Below are 21,021 nucleotides of genomic sequence, written 5' to 3'. Positions count from 1 at the left end.
GATCAGGCCAAACACTGTCGTGTCGTCGGTGATTAGTGTGTGGCCACGCAGTCGTGGGTGTTCAGGGAGTAGAGGAGGGGGCTTAGTAGCCTTGGTTAGCTTAATAGTTATTAAAAGTACTGTTGTAAACTACACTGCTCAAAATTAAGGGAATACTTAATCATCACCAAGTCAATTAAACTTCTGAGATATCGATCTGTCCAGTTAGGATGCGTAAGCGATCGTTAATCAGTTTCACCTGCTTTGATGCCAATGAAACGACAACAGCTGGACAGGAGAGGCAACAAGAGCAAGACAACCCCCAAAAAGGAAATGGTTTTGCAGGTGGTGGCCACAGACCATTTGTGACACGTTCTAGTGTTTTGGTCCGCATCTCGGCATCCGGCATTTAATGTTCGGACTGTTCTTTCCAAAAATGTGAATACATTTCCGCGTTGTTGAAAATCAATGACACATCGCTAGTCAACTAACACAGCTTGTTTTGTGAGCCTGTTGTATGAAATGTAGTAGTATTATAGTTAACTATGTAGCAGTGGGGATTACTCACCGAATCCATTGAGTTGCAGTATTTTGGTTTAACTAGCAAGTTTGTGTTGTGATTCTTAACAACGTTGAAATGTATTTCCATGTTTCAAAGTAAAAGTCTGAACATTTTGATCGGTTGCTGACATGCGGACCAAAACACTAGAACGCGTCACATTTCTCTCTCCTTATTCTTCCTGACTGATTTTTCTCTAGTTTAGCATTTTGCTAGTGCCCTTGTCGCTACTGGTAGCATGAGGCGATACCTGCAGCCCATTCAGATGGAGATCATCAGTGAACCTGAACAATTTCTTCCCCATGTCAGTGGGCCTCAAACAAGCCCCCGGCCTCTCATTGACTCTGGGACTTACCCCCCCCCCCCCACACACACTCACACACATGCACACACACACAACTGACAATGTAATCTATATTAGTTTTACATACTCTAATTTACAGTCTTGTTGCTCTACTGCCCATTTCTGTCATTGTCTTTTTTAAACTATTTTTGCAGTGGGGGAAATAAGTATTGAACACATCAACATTTTGTCCAGTATCTCCAATGAGATGAAGAGAAATTTGCACCAGACTTTGGTATTAACTCAAACAATCCAGACAAAAACATCTAAACATTAAAGACCATATGTAAATAGAGTGGAATGAAACAGGAAAAAAGCCTGCTGAAAACCATAACTAATTAGGAGGCAACTCTACCTCCAATCTGTGCTAATTAATGTCAGCTGGGTTAAAATATATTGATGGGCTATAAAAGTTGTTTTTTTTGTTACCAAGGTGCCACACAACAAACATCTAATGATGGGTAAAAGCAAAGAGCTGTCTCAAGACCTTCGCAACCAGATTGTTGCAAAACATGAAAATGGAATTGGCTACAGATGTATTTCACAACTTCTGAATCTTCCAGTAAGCACCGTTGGGGGCATCAGGGCCGGCCCGTCCTACAGGCCATACAGGCGGTCGCCTGGGGCCCCGAAAGGCGGGGGGGCCCCACTCATAGTAAAAATAAAATTAAAAAAAGTAATAAAATAAAATCGGGAATTGTGAAACCTCGCAATCGAGCCAAACAACTCTTGTGAAAAAAGTGTGTTTATTATTATTTGTATTTTGAATGTTCACGTGGGTGTGAGTGGGCGGGGCCGAGTGGGCAAAGGTAATCTCCATCACTGTTTGAGACTGTGCAAGTATGTCCGGTAAACATTATCACTCTGGCGCCCAAAAAAGAAAACGAAAAAGAGAAGATGAAGAAAAACAAGCCAAAAGTAGAGGTATGTATGTATGTCCTGTCCTTGAATTTCATTATTTAATATGTATGTGTGCTGCATCATGCAGCTGCATGGAGGAGGATGGAGACACGTACACTAGGACCAGCTCGGACAAAGTGGCTCTAAAGTTAGTCAAGTTACGATGCCAATTTTTAAGACCATGGTGATCAATGAAGCAGAGGCATCAAACAACTTTCGAGCAGCCAAGAAATATGATATTACAGAGTGTAATGTTAGAAGTGGCGGTAGGACAGGGCCCAAAAAGATGGCTTCCAGGAGATTGACACGAGGGTGTGTGAATACGTGACTGAAAAACGTAACGAATCTATGCCAGGGTTTTTCCTGCATAGAGAACTATGAGGCCGGCCGCCTCCGTCATTTCTAGCCGCCTCCAATTCTCGACAAAACTCTGACGGTCGTATTTTCTATAAGCGTTGCACTCGGTGGATTTATGTAATTTCTAACTGCAATTGCGGCATTGAGCCGACGTGGTGGCGGGGGCGCTGTTTCGCAAATAAGTTAGCTTTCGTTTTTGCTAGAGAAATAGCTGATAGTTAATAGTTGATTCAAGGAGAATACATATTTGAAAGTACAGAATGCCAGCCTGAGAGCCTTATATTGCATTATATTACATTATATTTTGAATGGTCATCTGGTGCCTGAATATTGTGTTTTCCTTTACATATTATCTTTTTAAAACTTGAACTAAAATAGTTATTGTTCGCGATGGGTACCAGAAATGGCACAGGTACTTTTTTGCCAGGCTGCGTGTGACGTGTGACGCTGCACACTGTTGATTGGTCAATGGAAATCGTCATCCCATGTTCATAGATTTCTTCCCTAACCGCCATCTTTAAATACCACATTCGCTCTAGGAAAATGTCACTACTGTTCCTGTAATAGCTTATTAATAAAGATTCGAAAAATTATGCTGACCATCGTATTATCTTAGTTTAATGTCATCCGGACACGTTTGAATTGTCCTAACCCACGGTAAACCACAGTTATTAACCCGCAAAGGGTGCCTCCGGGCACCGTGTTTGTCCGTAAATAACATTGGCTAGGAAGGTGGTAAAAAGACAAGACTATGCTGGCTAACTCCACCATCGGTATACGGTAATTTTGAGCCCTGAACCACCGTGGTGCCACCCCGAGAAGTGAACCGGGAGTAAACTCAATGAACCAGGAGTTCAACATGCGTCAAGTGCTTATATTCACTACGAGCAGTGTCGACATCGATCAGGCAGTAGCCATCTCATATGCTCATACAGTTCATAAAGCAGACAAGTGAAGGCAGTGGTTTTAAGGGTTCAAAAAACATGACTTTATTATGTGTACATAGCTTCCTCTCTCTCTCCCTCTCTCTCTTTCTCTTTCTCTCCCAAAAATCACGGTTAATAATATACCACATGCAGAGGAAAAAGTATACGATAGCTTCAAGTTCCTCCATGTTGCTATTGTTGTGGCTGTGTTGTGTCTCGTGAAAATATACGTCACCACCATGTCGAACTACCGTAATTCATGAACTATATGCCCAATCTAAAAAATTCAAACAGTTTCTGAAAGCAGAGAAGTTGCACTTTTTGAACAGTTGAACTTTTTTAGGCTTATTACGGTAGTTCACCAACAAAAAAAGCACAGTGCTCAACGTGTCAGGAGAAATAAAAATAGAATTGTGTCGGCATTTCCCTGGTTGCGAGATCTAAACTAGTCTACTAGAACTGAAAGCGGCAAGTTACAGGCACTTAACATTACATGTTGTAAGGCTGATCTGTGCACGATAGTGCTGCATTTTGACAATATTCTTATCGCATTTCCCCCTGCTGATCTTTATAGCGGGGGGAATCTTATGACACTGTTATGACGCATAACTCCGCCTACTATCTCCTACTCCTCCTACCCGTTCCTGGTCTCTTGTGTATAGTGGAAAAGCGCCAATACCCAGAACTGTTCAAAAGCGTGCCGAAGCGAGCTGACCCGACCCGAGCCGGGTATGATAGTGGAAAAGCGCCAATAGAGAGGACTGTAAAATAGTGCTGTAAGTTAACCCTCATGAGACGAAGCCCCATTTTCTCCAGCACAAACTCTCAGTCACTTCCAATCACTCAATACTAGGATCACTTGTTGTCTTAGGTCGCTGCAGTTCTGTACGTCGTAGCAAAAAAGCCCAAATATAGTTTTGCAACTGTCAAATTGGAATTTGACACCCAAATATAGTTTTGGGTGTCAAATTCCAGGTGACGTAGTCGACTTTGGAGGCTTAACGGGACTGTAAAATAAATAGTAATAGGACTTCAATAGGTAATATGATTTTTTATTAAATCATCTGATAAGTGTAGTCAAGGAGATCAACAGGGAATACTTTAAGCTCAATTGTGTTGTGAATTGTAGGTGGCTCCCCTCCTAAGAAGCGCGGACGAGGGCGTCCACGGAAGAGTGAGACGCTGGCCCGCTGCCAGGCAGAGGTGAAGCCCGAGCCCCCACCAGAGCAGGAGGAGGAGGATGACATTGTTGATGCTGGGGCCATTGATGACCCAGAAGGTCAGTGGAGATCCCTGTATTGATTAGGGTCAGATCACTTTGCAGCGTGGCAGCTATTCACCTCCTCACTGTATCATTCGCGTACCGACTTATTGAGGCACACTTTCTCACTCACTCTTTTATCTACCCCCCCACCCCGGTATCTTTAGAGGACAGTGACTATAACCCTGCTGACGAGGACTGCAGAGGCAGGCAGCCTGCGCCTTTAGGGGCACCCCCCCCGGCCCCCTCCTCCTCCTCCCAGGACCGCCCCCGTCGCAGGGTGGGCCGCCCCAGGAAGTTCACCTACACCGAAGGCAGCTACAGTGGCAAGGGTGGGTGGCACAGTCTCGTCGCACAACACGCTAGCCATGCTCCTCAGCTGTGGATGCATGTTCTCTCGACAGTTACATGTGTATGAAAGTTGCCATTCAATAGGTTTTGTATCGGTGTGTGAGCTCACAGCTGCCGTTAATTTCCTGTTTTGGATGTGTACAGAGGCAGCAGCAGAGGGGGCATCTAAGCCCAAGGGGAGTGTGGATCCTAATGCAGCGGAGGAAGCAAGTTCTTCTGGCCTGGGGAATGGACCCGTCTCCCTGGGGAATGGACCTGTCTCCCTGGGGAATGGAAATGAGGCTGAGGCTGGGATAAGCCAATCCGACTCGGAGAACAAAGACCCATCCTCAAACACAGTAACGGAGGCCACCAAATTTTTCCCCAGGAAACGCGGCCGGCCCTCCAAGCGGTTCTTTCCCAAGAAATACAAGAAGTATATGAATCGCAAATAAGGATCTGATGATTTCATATGTTTGCATTTTCCCATTCAAGGCCTTCAACATGGCAATTACAGAGTACTTGCAGATTAATTTAAACTTCCCTGTGTCTTCCAGCAGATATTATAAGTCCCTCAAGCCGCTTCTGAGGCCCCATAACTGCTGGATCTGTGGCTCCCGCTTCCTCTCCCAAGAGGACCTCCGTTTCCACGTAGATTCTCACGAAGGCAACGACCCCGAACGCTTCAAGTGCCTGCAGTGCAACTACCGCTGCAAACGCTGGTCCTCTCTCAAGGCAAGTGACAACAGACAGGTCACTGCAGGTCACTTGTATTTAACACACTTTAATATGACTGGTTCTTCAGTTGTTCTGTTATGAATTAGCTCTTGAAGAGCCCTGCATGTAATAGATGGTGATACATAAATACAGTATATGTATTATAGATAGACCCTGGTCTGCTGTGTTACAGGAACACATGTTCAACCATGAAGGCACCAAGCCATTCAAGTGTGAAGAGTGTAACTACAGCAGTGTCTACAGAAAAGATGTGACCCGCCACTCTGCTGTCCACAACAAAGCCAAGTAAGCAGGAACTGTTGGATTTCGGGCATATAGAGCACATTGAGTTATATGGGTTTTTAGATATATTTATAAGTGATTTTGTTTTTTGTCCTCTCCTAGGAGAAGAAAGACAGATTTGGTAAGAATTTCCCCCTTTCTGTTATTTTGATAATATTGGACTGTACTATGGGCAGGAACCAATTGAATAGGACTTTACCTTCCAGTTAATGACAGGTTGTAATACTGTATGAAGGTTGACTTGTTATAAACTGTCTGCTTTTCACACTATAGCAGGTGGTTCCCAAGCTGTCCCAGTTCCCGTGCCCAGTGTGCCATAGAGTGTACCCCATGCTGAAGAGGCTGACCCAGCACATGAAGACCCACAGCAATGAGAAACCACACATGTGTGACAAGGTGACATTGCACCACTAGGACTATGAAAAGATGTGTGTAGTATTACAGTAACAGTCCATCCATGACTGTCAAATCAATCTTCTTTGTCATTTCTTATCTCTGACTTCCTAACTTTGCATGTCCTCTGACTTTACAGTGTGGGAAGTCATTTAAGAAACGCTACACCTTCAAAATGCATCTCCTCACACACATCCAGAGTTGTGGAAACAGCAGGTCAGTACTCAAAATCATCTTCACTTTTGTTGTAAAATGTTAATGTCCTAGTTAAACCAGTAGCAATGTTAACTGTGTACGTGTGTGTGCTTGTTAGGTTTAAGTGTGAGTTCTGCGACTACACCTGTGACAACAAGAAGCTCCTGCTCAACCACCAGCTGTCCCACACCAATGATAGGCCCTTCAAATGTGACTACTGTAAATACTCCACCTCCAAGGAGGACTTCCTGGTCTCCCACATGGCCATCAAACACACGGGTCAGTCACTAGTGTAATTGTTCCTCTGTTAGTTTAGTTATCTATACAAAGGACTCAACTGTATTCAATGAACATAATACTGTATGGGATTGTAGTATTGTACATGGGGGATAATTATGTTGGTTAGATGTTGCCTCCTTTCCTTTTCCACATGACCCCGCTGAAAGCAGTATCACTAACAATGGGTGCATTTGTAAATACGCCCAGGAAATCTGCTCTAGTTTCAACGTCATAGAGCGCTCTAAAATCTGTTAATTTACTTAGGGTCAGTTAAAAGTCTTTACAAACTAACTGTAAACATGGTGGACACCAATGATAACATTACTGATTACTGAATTTTACATTATCATGTTAACATTAATGTTGACGTTAGCTAGCTGTTACTAACTTTAGTGATGTTGACAGTAGATAATTGTTAATTGTCATTTTCATCTTTTAAAATTCATTCAAATGAACGTGTTTAATCATACTCTCGAGTATCAATCAAGCCGCAACCATAATATTTTGCAACAACTTGCTCTGACATTTTTAGATTGGAATGTTCAGACGCTCAGATTTTTCAGTAAAAAACGTATTTTCAGTCAGAGTGCCCAGTGTGCTCCCAGAGCGCAGTGCTCCGAATTTTCGAACAGGGATGCTCTGTGTGCTCTAAATTTCTGAATGACCAGAGAGCACCCTGGGTGTGCTCCGGCGGTCTCTGAACGTATTTACGAATGCGCCCTGTGTCTGTGTCTGTGTGTGTGTGTGTGCGCGTGCGTGTGCCTGTATGCCCTGTGTGTGTGCGCGTGCGTATGCCTGTATGCCTTCCAGGAGAGAAGCCCTTTTCCTGTGAGATGTGCCACTTCATGACGAAGCACAGGAAGATCCTGCGTCTGCATATGCAGTGTCGTCACCCCGAGGCCTTTGAGGAGTGGAGCATGACTCACCCCGAGGAGCCTGTCCGCCGCCGCCGCCGCCCCTTCTTCACCCTGCAGCAGATCGAGGAGCTCAAACAGCAGCACGGCGACACCGAGGGCATGCAGAACACCATCGTAAGTCTGGGACGGCTGTTGGCTACTGTGTGTCACACAACGTGTAACACACCCCAATGACACAAAAGTTCAGTCTACATAAATGGGCCGTAGCTAATGAAGGAGGCATTGTTTGTAATATGCTATATCCAGTTTTGCAAGGTGAAGGTTCATGCAGACCTGTGACTGTTTTCCCTATTTGTTAGGTTGAAGTGGATCCTGTTACACTGCAAGCCATGCAGAGCATGGAGAACGCCTCTGTCTCCCAAGATGCACTGGGCAACACCACCATCATCTATGAACATGGTCAGTGACTCCCCAAAGGAGAAAAAAAAGATGATGGCCACACTTTTGGTCTTTTTGAAGGTTTTCATATACATAACTACGGTCATGTTCTCACATGAAAGTCCGAATCGAGACCCGGAGCAAGTGGATGAGTTTGCAACATTGTCGCATAAATTATTTCTCTGATTTGCGTTCTCACAGCCCTTTGTGTAAACGAATTACAATGTTATTACCAAATAATTCCATATTGATAATTCTGGCACTCTGGCACAAGAAAAGTAACAACCAATGGTAATAGGTATGGGTGTGCCAAGTCATTATATGGCGCTTTTCCACTACCGTGCCGACCCGTGCCGTACCGCGTGAGCCCGGTTTGTTATCCTTTTTCCACTGCCAAAAGTACCCGTGCCATTTCTGGTATCGTTCTTGTTCGCGATGGGTACCAGAAATGGCACGGGTACTTTTTTGTGTAGGAGTGTAGTACCGACACCATTCAGATGGTTTTGGATTCCCTGTCCTCTCCCCTATCCGGACACGTTTGAATTGTTATCCTAACCCACGGTAAACCACAGTTATTAACCCGCAAAGGGTGCCTCCGGGCACCGTGTTTGTCCGTAAATAACACCGGCTAGGAAGGTGGTAAAAAGACAAGACTATGCTGGCTAACTCCACCATCGGTATACGGTAATTTTGAGCCCTGAACCACCGTGGTGCCACCCCGAGAAGTGAACCGGGAGTAAACTCAATGAACCAGGAGTTCAACATGCGTCAAGTGCTTATATTCACTACGAGCAGTGTCGACATCGATCAGGCAGTAGCCATCTCATATGCTCATACAGTTCATAAAGCAGACAAGTGAAGGCAGTGGTTTTAAGGGTTCAAAAAACATGACTTTATTATGTGTACATAGCTTCCTCTCTCTCTCACTCTCTCTCTTTCTCTTTCTCTCCCAAAAAAATCACGGTTAATAATATACCACATGCCGAGGAAAAAGTATACGATAGCTTCAAGTTCCTCCATGTTGCTATTGTTGTGGCTGTGTTGTGTCTCGTGAAAATATACGTCACCACCATGGCGAACTACCGTAATTCATGAACTATATGCCCAATCTAAAAAATTCAAACAGTTTCTGAAAGCAGAGAAGTTGCACTTTTTGAACAGTTGAACTTTTTTAGGCTTATTACGGTAGTTCACCAACAAAAAAAGCACAGTGCTCAACGTGTCAGGAGAAATAAAAATAGAATTGTGTCGGCATTTCCCTGGTTGCGAGATCTAAACTAGTCTACTAGAACTGAAAGCGGCAAGTTACAGGCACTTAACATTACATGTTGTAAGGCTGATCTGTGCACGATAGTGCTGCATTTTGACAATATTCTTATCGCATTTCCCCCTGCTGATCTGTATAGCGGGATAGACGCATAACTCCGCCTACTATCTCCTACTCCTCCTACTCGTTCCTGGTCTCCTTTGTATAGTGGAAAAGCGCCAATACCCAGAACTGTTCAAAAGCGTGCCGAAGCAAGCTGACCCGACCCGAGCCGGGTATGATAGTGGAAAAGCGCCAATAGAGAGGACTGTAAAATAGTGCTGTAAGTTAACCCTCATGAGACGAAGCCCCATTTTCTCCAGCACAAACTCTCAGTCACTTCCAATCACTCAATACTAGGATCACTTGTTGTCTTAGGTCGCTGCAGTTCTGTACGTCGTAGCAAAAAAGCCCAAATATAGTTTTGCAACTGTCAAATTGGAATTTGACACCCAAATATAGTTTTGGGTGTCAAATTCCAGGTGACGTAGTCGACTTTGGAGGCTTAACGGGACTGTAAAATAAATAGTAATAGGACTTCAATAGGTAATATGATTTTTTATTAAATCATCTGATAAGTGTAGTCAAGGAGATCAACAGGGAATACTTTAAGCTCAATTGTGTTGTGAATTGTAGGTGGCTCCCCTCCTAAGAAGCGCGGACGAGGGCGTCCACGGAAGAGTGAGACGCTGGCCCGCTGCCAGGCAGAGGTGAAGCCCGAGCCCCCACCAGAGCAGGAGGAGGAGGATGACATTGTTGATGCTGGGGCCATTGATGACCCAGAAGGTCAGTGGAGATCCCTGTATTGATTAGGGTCAGATCACTTCGCAGCGTGGCAGCTATTCACCCCCTCACTGTATCATTCGCGTACCGACTTATTGAGGCACACTTTCTCACTCACTCTTTTATCTACCCCCCCCACCCCGGTATCTTTAGAGGACAGTGACTATAACCCTGCTGACGAGGACTGCAGAGGCAGGCAGCCTGCGCCTTTAGGGGCACCCCCCCCGGCCCCCTCCTCCTCCTCCCAGGACCGCCCCCGTCGCAGGGTGGGCCGCCCCAGGAAGTTCACCTACACCGAAGGCAGCTACAGTGGCAAGGGTGGGTGGCACAGTCTCGTCACACAACACGCTAGCCATGCTCCTCAGCTGTGGATGCATGTTCTCTCGACAGTTACATGTGTATGAAAGTTGCCATTCAATAGGTTTTGTATCGGTGTGTGAGCTCACAGCTGCCGTTCATTTCCTGTTTTGGATGTGTACAGAGGCAGCAGCAGAGGGGGCATCTAAGCCCAAGGGGAGTGTGGATCCTAATGCAGCGGAGGAAGCAAGTTCTTCTGGCCTGGGGAATGGACCCGTCTCCCTGGGGAATGGACCTGTCTCCCTGGGGAATGGAAATGAGGCTGAGGCTGGGATAAGCCAATCCGACTCGGAGAACAAAGACCCATCCTCAAACACAGTAACGGAGGCCACCGAATTTTTCCCCAGGAAACGCGGCCGGCCCTCCAAGCGGTTCCTTCGCAAGAAATACAAGAAGTATATGAATCGCAAGTAAGGATCTGATGATTTCATATGTTTGCATTTTCCCATTCAAGGCCTTCAACATGGCAATTACAGAGTACTTGCAGATTAATTTAAACTTCCCTGTGTCTTCCAGCAGATATTATAAGTCCCTCAAGCCGCTTCTGAGGCCCCATAACTGCTGGATCTGTGGCTCCCGCTTCCTCTCCCAAGAGGACCTCCGTTTCCACGTAGATTCTCACGAAGGCAACGACCCCGAACGCTTCAAGTGCCTGCAGTGCAACTACCGCTGCAAACGCTGGTCCTCTCTCAAGGCAAGTGACAACAGACAGGTCACTGCAGGTCACTTGTATTTAACACACTTTAATATGACTGGTTCTTCAGTTGTTCTGTTATGAATTAGCTCTTGAAGAGCCCTGCATGTAATAGATGGTGATACATAAATACAGTATATGTATTATAGATAGACCCTGGTCTGCTGTGTTACAGGGACACATGTTCAACCATGAAGGCACCAAGCCATTCAAGTGTGAAGAGTGTAACTACAGCAGTGTCTACAGAAAAGATGTGACCCGCCACTCTGCTGTCCACAACAAAGCCAAGTAAGCAGGAACTGTTGGATTTCGGGCATATAGAGCACATTGAGTTATATGGGTTTTTAGATATATTTATAAGTGATTTTGTTTTTTGTCCTCTCCTAGGAGAAGAAAGACAGATTTGGTAAGAATTTCCCCCTTTCTGTTATTTTGATAATATTGGACTGTACTATGGGCAGGAACCAATTAAATAGGACTTTACCTTCCAGTTAATGACAGGTTGTATACTGTATGAAGGTTGACTTGTTATAAACTGTCTGCTTTTCACACTATAGCAGGTGGTTCCCAAGCTGTCCCAGTTCCCGTGCCCAGTGTGCCATAGAGTGTACCCCATGCTGAAGAGGCTGACCCAGCACATGAAGACCCACAGCAATGAGAAACCACACATGTGTGACAAGGTGACATTGCACCACTAGGACTATGAAAAGATGTGTGTAGTATTACAGTAACAGGCCATCCCTGACTGTCAAATCAATCTTCTTTGTCATTTCTTATCTCTGACTTCCTAACTTTGCATGTCCTCTGACTTTACAGTGTGGGAAGTCATTTAAGAAACGCTACACCTTCAAAATGCATCTCCTCACACACATCCAGAGTTGTGGAAACAGCAGGTCAGTACTCAAAATCATCTTCACTTTTGTTGTAAAATGTTAATGTCCTAGTTAAACCAGTAGCAATGTTAACTGTGTACGTGTGTGTGCTTGTTAGGTTTAAGTGTGAGTTCTGCGACTACACCTGTGACAACAAGAAGCTCCTGCTCAACCACCAGCTGTCCCACACCAATGATAGGCCCTTCAAATGTGACTACTGTAAATACTCCACCTCCAAGGAGGACTTCCTGGTCTCCCACATGGCCATCAAACACACGGGTCAGTCACTAGTGTAATGTTCCTCTGTTAGTTTAGTTATCTATACAAAGGACTCAACTGTATTCAATGAACATAATACTGTATGGGATTGTAGTATTGTACATAGGGGATAATTATGTTGGTTAGATGTTGCCTCCTTTCCTTTTCCACATGACCCCGCTGAAAGCAGTATCACTAACAATGGGTGCATTTGTAAATACGCCCAGGAAATCTGCTCTGGTTTCAACGTCGTAGAGCGCTCTAAAATCTGTTAATTTACTTAGGGTCAGTTAAAAGTCTTTACAAACTAACTGTAAACATGGTGGACACCAATGATAACATTACTGATTACTGAATTTTACATTATCATGTTAACATTAGTGTTAGCTAGCTGTTACTAACTTTAGTGATGTTGACAGTAGATAATTGTTAATTGTCATTTTCATCTTTTAAAATTCATTCAAATGAACGTGTTTAATCATACTCTCGAGTATCAATCAAGCCGCAACCATAATATTTAGCAACAGCTTGCTCTGACATTTTTAGATTGGAATGTTCAGACGCTCAGATTTTTCAGTAAAAAACGTATTTTCAGTCAGAGTGCCCAGTGTGCTCCCAGAGCGCAGTGCTCCGAATTTTCGAACAGGGATGCTCTGAGTGCTCTAAATTTCTGAATGACCAGAGAGCACCCTGGGTGTGCTCCGGCGGTCTCAGAACGTATTTACGAATGCGCCCTGTGTCTGTGTGTGTGTGTGTGTGCGCGTGCCTGTATGCCCTGTGTGTGTGCGTGTGTGCGCGTGCGTATGCCTGTATGCCTTCCAGGCGAGAAGCCCTTTTCCTGTGAGATGTGCCACTTCATGACGAAGCACAGGAAGAACCTGCGTCTGCATATGCAGTGTCGTCACCCCGAGGCCTTTGAGGAGTGGAGCATGACTCACCCCGAGGAGCCTGTCCGCCGCCGCCGCCGCCCCTTCTTCACCCTGCAGCAGATCGAGGAGCTCAAACAGCAGCACGGCGACACCGAGGGCATGCAGAACACCATCGTAAGTCTGGGACGGCTGTTGGCTACTGTGTGTCGCACAACGTGTAACACACCCCAATGACACAAAAGTTCAGTCTACATAAATGGGCCGTAGCTAATGAAGGAGGCATTGTTTGTAATATGCTATATCCAGTTTTGCAAGGTGAAGGTTCATCCAGACCTGTGACTGTTTTCCCTATTTGTTAGGTTGAAGTGGATCCTGTTACACTGCAAGCCATGCAGAGCATGGAGAACGCCTCTGTCTCCCAAGATGCACTGGGCAACACCACCATCATCTATGAACATGGTCAGTGACTCCCCAAAGGAGAAAAAAAAGATGATGGCCACACTTTTGGTCTTTTTGAAGGTTTTCATATACGTAACTACGGTCATGTTCTCACATGAAAGTCCGAATCGAGACCCGGAGCAAGTGGATGAGTTTGCAACATTGTCGCATAAATTATTTCTCTGATTTGCGTTCTCACAGCCCTTCGTGTAAACGAAGTAACATACGCAATCGAAGCAACAGACGTGGTAGTTGATTGGTCAGAAACATGTAGAATTGCCCGTTGTCCCACTCTTATAGAGATCAACACGCGTGCGCTGTTGTTTTCCTATGGACTGCCTCGAGCAGCGTTCTCACCAAAAGCGAAGCGAAGCAAAGTGATGGATGAGTCGTTTCAAACCGAAGCGAAACCACCCTTTTCAAGCGGAGCATCCGAGGGTTCTTTGCTGCGGGAGCGACTTCGAATGCGCGTTCTCACAGCTCCAAGCGACTCAGAGCAAAGCGAACATTATCCTAAACTCCGTTTCAAGTGAAGCAAATGTTCTAGTGAGAACACCCCCTCATTAACCTTTCTCCATCTCCTACTCAGCTGAGTCCTCAGACCTGTCGGCCCAGAATGCACTGGATCTGCTGTTGAATATGAGTAATGCCCGTGAGCTGGTGGGCAGCTCACTACAGGTACTGTACTACTGCCCAGATGAGTGGTTTACATCCTGGCATCTAGCTTATGTCCCTGACAGTTAAATGGACAGACATTGTTTTGGTTGTCCATCCAAGGCTTCCTAGAGGAATGCTACCAATAAGCATCAATGTAAAGGTCTACATATGTTTATATTAGGGATGCCCCGATACCGTTTTTTGTATATGTATTTATCATATTTTTCACATTAAGTTAGCAGCCAGTTAACTCATATTATGCTTACCATCACCAAGTTCGCTCGCCAACTAAAGCACTTGATTACCGTTGATATAATCATACTAGTAAAAAAAAACTGTATGGGAGAAGTTGATGGTAAGCATAATACTCATTGCTAGTAACAATAAACAGACGGAACAGCGCAGCGCACACTGTGTTGTCGGCCTGAGTAAGCACAGTTGAAGTGAGTGACTGGAAATGCCACTGGTGCACACTGCATAAACATATCACAAATTTGCACTTGATAAATAAGTAATCTAGCTAAATTAAGCTAGCTAACTATGATTGGAAATGAAGTAGTAGTAGTTTTAGTTTAACAAGCATGCGAGAGTGGCTCGTTTAGTTTAATGAGCATGCAACAATGAATTGGCTCACGTTGTTTGCGTCATTGATCGGTTGTCGTGATCGGCGACTAGAAAGCATTATCGGATTTCCCCAATCTCATAGATTATCGTCCGATTCCGATTGCTAGCCGATCGATCGGGGCATCCCTGCTTTATATGTAGGGTCTATTGGATGACGTGTGTCGTGTGTGTGTCGTGTGTGTGTGTGTGTGTGTGTTGCTCAGATGGCTGTGTTGAAATCGGATGCTAAGGCTCTGGGGGCAGGCTCCTGGACGGGGGTGACCTCTGAGCCGGGGCAGCCCCAGAAGGTGGTGACATTCCACGTATCAGAGAACGGGGAGACCCTGGTGCAGGAGGCCTATGAGGCCGGGACTACAGAGACGGGAGAGAACACACTGATAGCCATCGGGGCGTATGAAGGAGCGGCAGACTTCAGTGTGGTGGAGCAGGCAGCAGAGGAGATCCATAGCACGGGTCCTGAATACAGGTACTACACCCTCTGCTGACCAGGGTACATTTTCTGAAAATTAGTATTCACTGACAGTTGCTGAGACATTATTCCATCGACCAGTAAGTACTAATTCCACCTCACAATGGCTATTGTGTGTTGTGTGAACAGCAGTGACGAGGGGAGCCCCTCTGCCTCCCAATCTGCATCAGAGACACTCCAAGAACATAACAGCAACAAATACTACCTGACATCTGGCCTAGGGGATGGGGTATTACAGCAGGTGGAGGTAAGGGAGAGGCTAAAGCCCACCACATGATATGGTCGATACATGGTCCAAAAATACATTGAACTGAGATGGCTAAATAGGAGGTAATTGTAGGGAGTCACACAGCTCTGTGTGTGTGTGTGTGTGTGTGTGTGTGTCTCAGCTGAGTAGTGAGGCCCCCAGATCCCCCTCCCCCACCCCAGGCTCTCCCCAGCAGCAGCTCAACCCCAAGAGGTTCTCCTGCCGCATCTGCATGGAGTCCTTCCACGGCCGCTCTGACATGGAGAACCACAAGAGGGCACACCTGGACCCCAGCACCTTCAAGTGTCCCGACTGTGACTTCACCGCCACCTCCTGGCTTGAGGTCAAGGTGGGTCTCTTATTATTTCATATTTTATTTCATCTCATTTACACTGAACAAAAATATAAACGCAACACTTTTGTTTTTGCTCCAATTTGTTGAAATCAAAGCCCTAAGACTTTTTCTATGTACACAAAAGGCCTATTTCCCTCAAAACTTGTGGAAGAAGTGCTCACTAACACAGATTTAAACAAATTCGTGAACACAATTTGAGAGAAATAGGCCTTTTGTGTAGAAAAAGCCGTAAGTCTTTGATTCCAATCATGACGTTTATATTTTTGTTCAGTGTAAATATGGAGGAGATGTTGCAGTAAAATGATAATTTTTCCGTTTTATCATTTAATGTTTCACAACTTCCTTGAAAACACATCATGTGGTTATTATTCCATTCCTTTCCAGAATCACATGGGCCTGCATGCCTACCTACGGCCTCACAAGTGCCCCAGTTGCAGCTTCGCCTCCAAGAACAAGAAAGACCTGCGCCGTCATATGATGACCCACACCAATGAGAAGCCCTTTGCATGTGAGCTCTGTGGACAAAGGTATGAGGAAAAGGCTTTTCTTGGTCACACACCATGTTAACCGTTGCAATGTTTACAAAGAGAGTACAGTGCACTAGAGCTGTTCTCCCTATCTCCGCCTATCAGGTTTAACCGTAATGGACATCTCAAGTTCCACATGGAGCGTTTGCACAGCCAGGACCCGCCCTCACGCAAGACCCGCTCTGGAGGTGCACAGCAGACTTTCAACAGTGACGAAGAGGCCCTCGCCACATTACAGTGTAAGGAACTGCTACACACAATTATTCTCTCTTTCCCTCATATACACCCACACACACCTTTTGACAGGGTGAATACTAACATCCATTCGATTTGGAGGACAATACCATACAGACATTGTTTGAAATACTAACTGTGTGTCGGTGTGTCTGTGTCTGTCTGTCTGTCTGTCTGTCTGTCTGTCTGTAGCAGCCCTACAGGCAGGTCAGACCATGATCAGTCCAGAGCGGCTCCAGCAGACCCTGGGCCAGGAGCACATCATAGTAGCCCAGGAGCAGGCCCTCTCAGACCAGGTAACCACCATCACCTCACACAGCATCTGACAATCTCACCTCCAGCCAGTCATTCTCCAAGTCTTGGTAATAAAATAAAATACAATATGTGTCTCTGTAATGTAAAGTATCTCTCTTCAGTGATGTAATCATTGATGTTTGTTGTTTTTGTCAGGAGGAGGCTACATACATCCAGCAGATCACCACAGTAGATGGGCAAACGGTACAGCACCTAATGACAGGGGACAACCAGGTGACTGAGGTAGTCCTATGTGGACAGATGAAGCCACTTTACTGTGTAGTGGAGACCTCGACTAAGCCGCCCTATCCTAACTCTGTCCAACTCCCTCTCACAGGTACAGTACATCATCTCTCAGGATGGAGTCCAGCACTTAATACCTCAGGAGTATGTGGTGTTGGCAGATGGCAACCACATTCAGGTGAGCACAGTGGCGTGCATGCGTGCAGAATTTACATTTTCATATGGACTCGACTAGGGATGGGAATTGATAAGATGTTATTGATACCGATTCCATTATCGATTCTTCTTATCGGTTCGATTCTTTATCAATTCCTGATACATTTTCTGTGTGGAAAAAAAGTAGGCCTACACAGTTTTTCAGTGTCAACGCTAGGGGTGGGAATCGCAAGGTAACTCACGATACGATAACCGTACGATATAGTGTCTCTAACATACACACACACTGACTGCAACTTGTCAATGTGTGTCTGCCATCATTCATACAAAAATTAATACATTAAAATGTTTAAAGGAAGGACTACATACAACGCTCAAATAGCCGTTTCAGTTAAATATTTTCAACACAGTATTTCATATCTTGGTTCCAGTGTTGGCAGCATTCGGCGGAAACCTTGTTTTCGGCTACACTGTACGGGCGAAGGTCCTTGCAGATAAACCTGTGATAGACTTGGTAATAGTCGTAGCCCTCAGGGAGTTAAAAGGAAGCCTTGCTTTGAAATAGAATTGTCCCAGACTTAAGATTTGTAGGCTAGAGGTGCATTTCGTATTTGCGTATGTGCGCGGCTTGTCCCCCCCCCAAATACATTTGTAAATACCCTGGTGAAATCTGCTCTCGTTTCAACATCGTAGAGCACTCGGTCAGTTAAAAGTCTTTACAAATTAACTGTAAACATGCCGGACACCAACAATAACATTACCATTAATTTTGCTGGCGGTCAACAATTGTACGTTATTGTGTTAACATTAACGTCAGCTAGCTTTCTGTTGATAACTTTAGTGATGTTGACAGTAGATACTCATTATCTATCATTGCCATTTTCATCTTTACGTTAATTCATTCCATGTATAAACATGATTATTACCCGAAAATTCAGACCTGATTCCTTGGAGATTACGCTTTTTCCTGTGCGAAGTACTAAAAGTTGGAACAGTGCCACAAAACCAACCAATGGCCAGAAATATATTACATCCGTACTAATAAGGGCTGCCATTTGATATCTATGGTTCTCTATGTCCCTTCATGTTTAAGTCAGATTAGATGTGTGTATGATGGGATGTCTGTGTGACCTGACTTCTAGATGCAAGATGGACAGATTATCCAGTATGAGCACGATGGGGCCTTCCTTCAGGAGCAACAGGTGAGGGAAGGCACACAACAACACTCATGAATGTGAATGTGTACTAGTATGTTTGATAACGTCATGATAATACATTATGAAAATCTGTACGTCACAAACAGAATGTAATTATAACTGGAGACATTTGTTATTTTTGGAGACAGACCTCACTGTTATGATTGCTATCAAAGGTAAATCTATGTGTTCTGATTTGAGCCAAGGTTTAGTAAGCTTGCAGATAACGTAAATTGAGTAATTTACTGGAATTTGCCATTTACCATGCTGACTCTCTTGTACTAGCAATCATAACACCTGTCTCCAAAAGTGTCTCCAGTTTTGTTTACATTCTGCAGTTATCCTAGCGTTTTGTAAGGATGTCGACTGTTTTCCTCTATGTCCTCTTTTCCATCTCTGTAGATTGCTCTGAGCCATGATGGGCAGATTCAGTACTTGCCCATCAGTTCAGAGCAGCAGATAGTCAGTCCTGAGGATCTGGAGGCTGCAGCCCATTCTACAGTAACAGGTTTGCTCTCTCACTACTGTATTCATTCATTATAGAACTGACTGACTGTCTGTCATAAATGGTCAATTGAGAAAGGCATGCTGACCTGTCAGTTGATTGATACTGTGCCCCTCCCCCAACTTCTCCCCCTCGCTCTCTGCAGCTGTGGCAGACGCAGCTATGGCACAGTCCCAGACAGTCTACACGGAGGCCACAGCCGAGCAGCTGGAGCAGCTGCAGCAGCAAGGAATCCAGTATGATGTCATCACCTTCACTGATGAATAAAGATAGGGCCGGAACTCTCTGCCATTGGCGGCCTGGTGAGGCGGCCTGGTGAAGCGGGGAAAGTAGAGCCATCAATGATCTGAGAACTCAATGCTGCACTCGTTCCGCTTTGTTTTAGTTACCTGGGTGGGAACTATGGAGGTTGTTGGTGGTGGATCCCGTCATCCATCTTGTGGATAATTTCATTGTTAAATATACCGTGGAGAGTTTTTGTAAATTCTAAATATTGCACCCGTGGCTTCTAAGTTCATGGTAGGGGCTGTACAGTTAAGTTACATATGGTTGGTCTACTCTGTAATTATTTAAAGTCATCTGCGTGTGCCTCAACTGCTTTGACTTGCAAGACAATGTTATGAAAAGAATAGAGTAAGCATTGCTTTCAAATAGCAAACAATGGCATGTTTTAGATCGAGTAAGCATTGCTTTCAAATTGACATTTTAGTTCGGATAGGGAGGAATTGCAGTGGTGCAATGATAAAAATTAATATTTTATTTTTTGCCTATAAACTGGAAAAATGTATATCTATTGAGAATGACTGTCAGACTACAATATACTACAGCATTGTTGTATCAGCATTGCTGAAGAGTGATTGGTCTTAATAGGTGGGACATTTGGTAATTTGTACATATTGTGGCATAAGTATTTTGTTCCATGATTGAGGATTTGCTCCACATTAAAAAACACTCAATAGCTGTTACCAAATAAATCAATACTACTTTGTGTAAGTTATCTTCCTTCCCTTTTTGTGATGCTGTGCCCTTTGTCACAAATGTTCAGCTCAACCCTAACCCGTCATATATTCAGTCTCATGCCAAAATTCCATAAACCGCCCAGTTCAGGTATCCCTGTATGCTTTAAACCATCCCTAATCTTGCCAGTAAACTTCACTGCACTGCTGCTGCACCTGACTTATCAGCTTGTTAGGCAGTCTGTTATTATCTCTCATCACTACCTAAATACCATATCCTGCTACAACTGGTAGTAACATAATGTACCTCTACTGTGTACTATAAAGACAATGACTTTGACAACCTGCCATCCTTAGCATGTACAGTATAGAGGACAACAACTCACACACTAGCTAATAATGTGGGTGCTTCAAACGAATGATTGAGAGTTGGAGGCATTGAAAATGTGAAAAGCTATGGCACAGTGGATGTATATGAATCATGAGGGTGGTCAGCTAAACAGCTGACTTGTTGTTCCCTTTTCACTGCTGCATAGGAGGAAACAGTCAGATGCAGAGAGACAAAGTTTGATCACAAGTTAACCAGCCTGAGAATGTGACTGAAGATGAAGATTGTTTTTTTCTTGCTTCTCTTGTTAGGTATGGTGAAAGGGTTTTGTGCCAAATCATACATCATTTTTATAGGTGTGAAATGTTGATGTTGTTTGTTGTTTGTTTTCTAGATGTCCATCAGACAAACGGAGAGTGGACTGAAGTGTTTAGTTCTGTTGAGACAGTTTTTTCCCTCCATTCTATAATAGAATTAGATTTTATTTTATTACATCCAAGTACACAAGTAAAAAACTTTGCCGTAGGTTCTTCAACATTGGCATTGCAGCAAGATACAAAATCACAATAATAGAGTAAAGTAAAATAAGTAATGTAAGTAATAATAAAGTAAAAAAGTGATAGTCGTACTACAGCAGAACCAGTCGTACTACAGTGGAATCAATAGTCAATAGTCAAAGATGCTGTGCAAAGTACAATAAGATGAAGTGCAATTTGATACAGTGCAAGTAGTCTAGTAATCATATAATATATATTCTTTGTGTAGTGTGTGTGGGGTTGGTTTGGGGGGGACGGTCTTTTGTTTTCTTCCAGTGTG

General features: G+C 44.4%; 2 protein-coding genes across 2 annotated transcripts; both read left to right on the top strand.

The window, feature by feature from the left end:
* Nucleotides 1–2,528: 2,528 nt before the first annotated feature.
* On the top strand, nt 2,529–7,866 carry LOC308160623 (zinc finger protein 335-like; the record flags this gene model as incomplete). Its single annotated transcript, XM_080534567.1, has 12 exons — nt 2,529–2,550; nt 4,194–4,343; nt 4,493–4,657; nt 4,827–5,091; nt 5,213–5,390; nt 5,566–5,678; nt 5,778–5,796; nt 5,949–6,071; nt 6,208–6,284; nt 6,382–6,542; nt 7,353–7,573; nt 7,759–7,866. The coding sequence occupies 12 exons, from the start codon at nt 2,529–2,531 to the stop codon at nt 7,864–7,866; spliced, it is 1,602 nt and encodes a 533-aa protein (XP_080390693.1).
* Nucleotides 7,867–8,272: 406 nt separating this feature from the next.
* LOC308160622 (zinc finger protein 335-like) lies at nt 8,273–19,188 on the top strand (the record flags this gene model as incomplete). Its single annotated transcript, XM_080534566.1, has 24 exons — nt 8,273–8,294; nt 9,780–9,929; nt 10,080–10,244; nt 10,408–10,693; nt 10,800–10,977; nt 11,153–11,265; nt 11,365–11,383; nt 11,535–11,657; nt 11,794–11,870; nt 11,968–12,128; nt 12,930–13,150; nt 13,336–13,435; nt 14,004–14,092; nt 14,899–15,161; nt 15,294–15,411; nt 15,554–15,760; nt 16,151–16,293; nt 16,399–16,532; nt 16,723–16,823; nt 16,978–17,064; nt 17,159–17,242; nt 18,363–18,422; nt 18,819–18,924; nt 19,067–19,188. The coding sequence occupies 24 exons, from the start codon at nt 8,273–8,275 to the stop codon at nt 19,186–19,188; spliced, it is 3,129 nt and encodes a 1,042-aa protein (XP_080390692.1).
* Between the last annotated feature and the right edge of the window lie 1,833 nt (nt 19,189–21,021).

This window comes from Nansenia antarctica (assembly GCF_963989245.1).
Source record: "Nansenia antarctica genome assembly, chromosome: 6".
Lineage (NCBI taxonomy): Eukaryota > Metazoa > Chordata > Actinopteri > Argentiniformes > Microstomatidae > Nansenia > Nansenia antarctica.
Note: the sequence above shows the minus strand (reverse complement) of the source record. Positions and strands in the feature narration are given on the sequence as shown.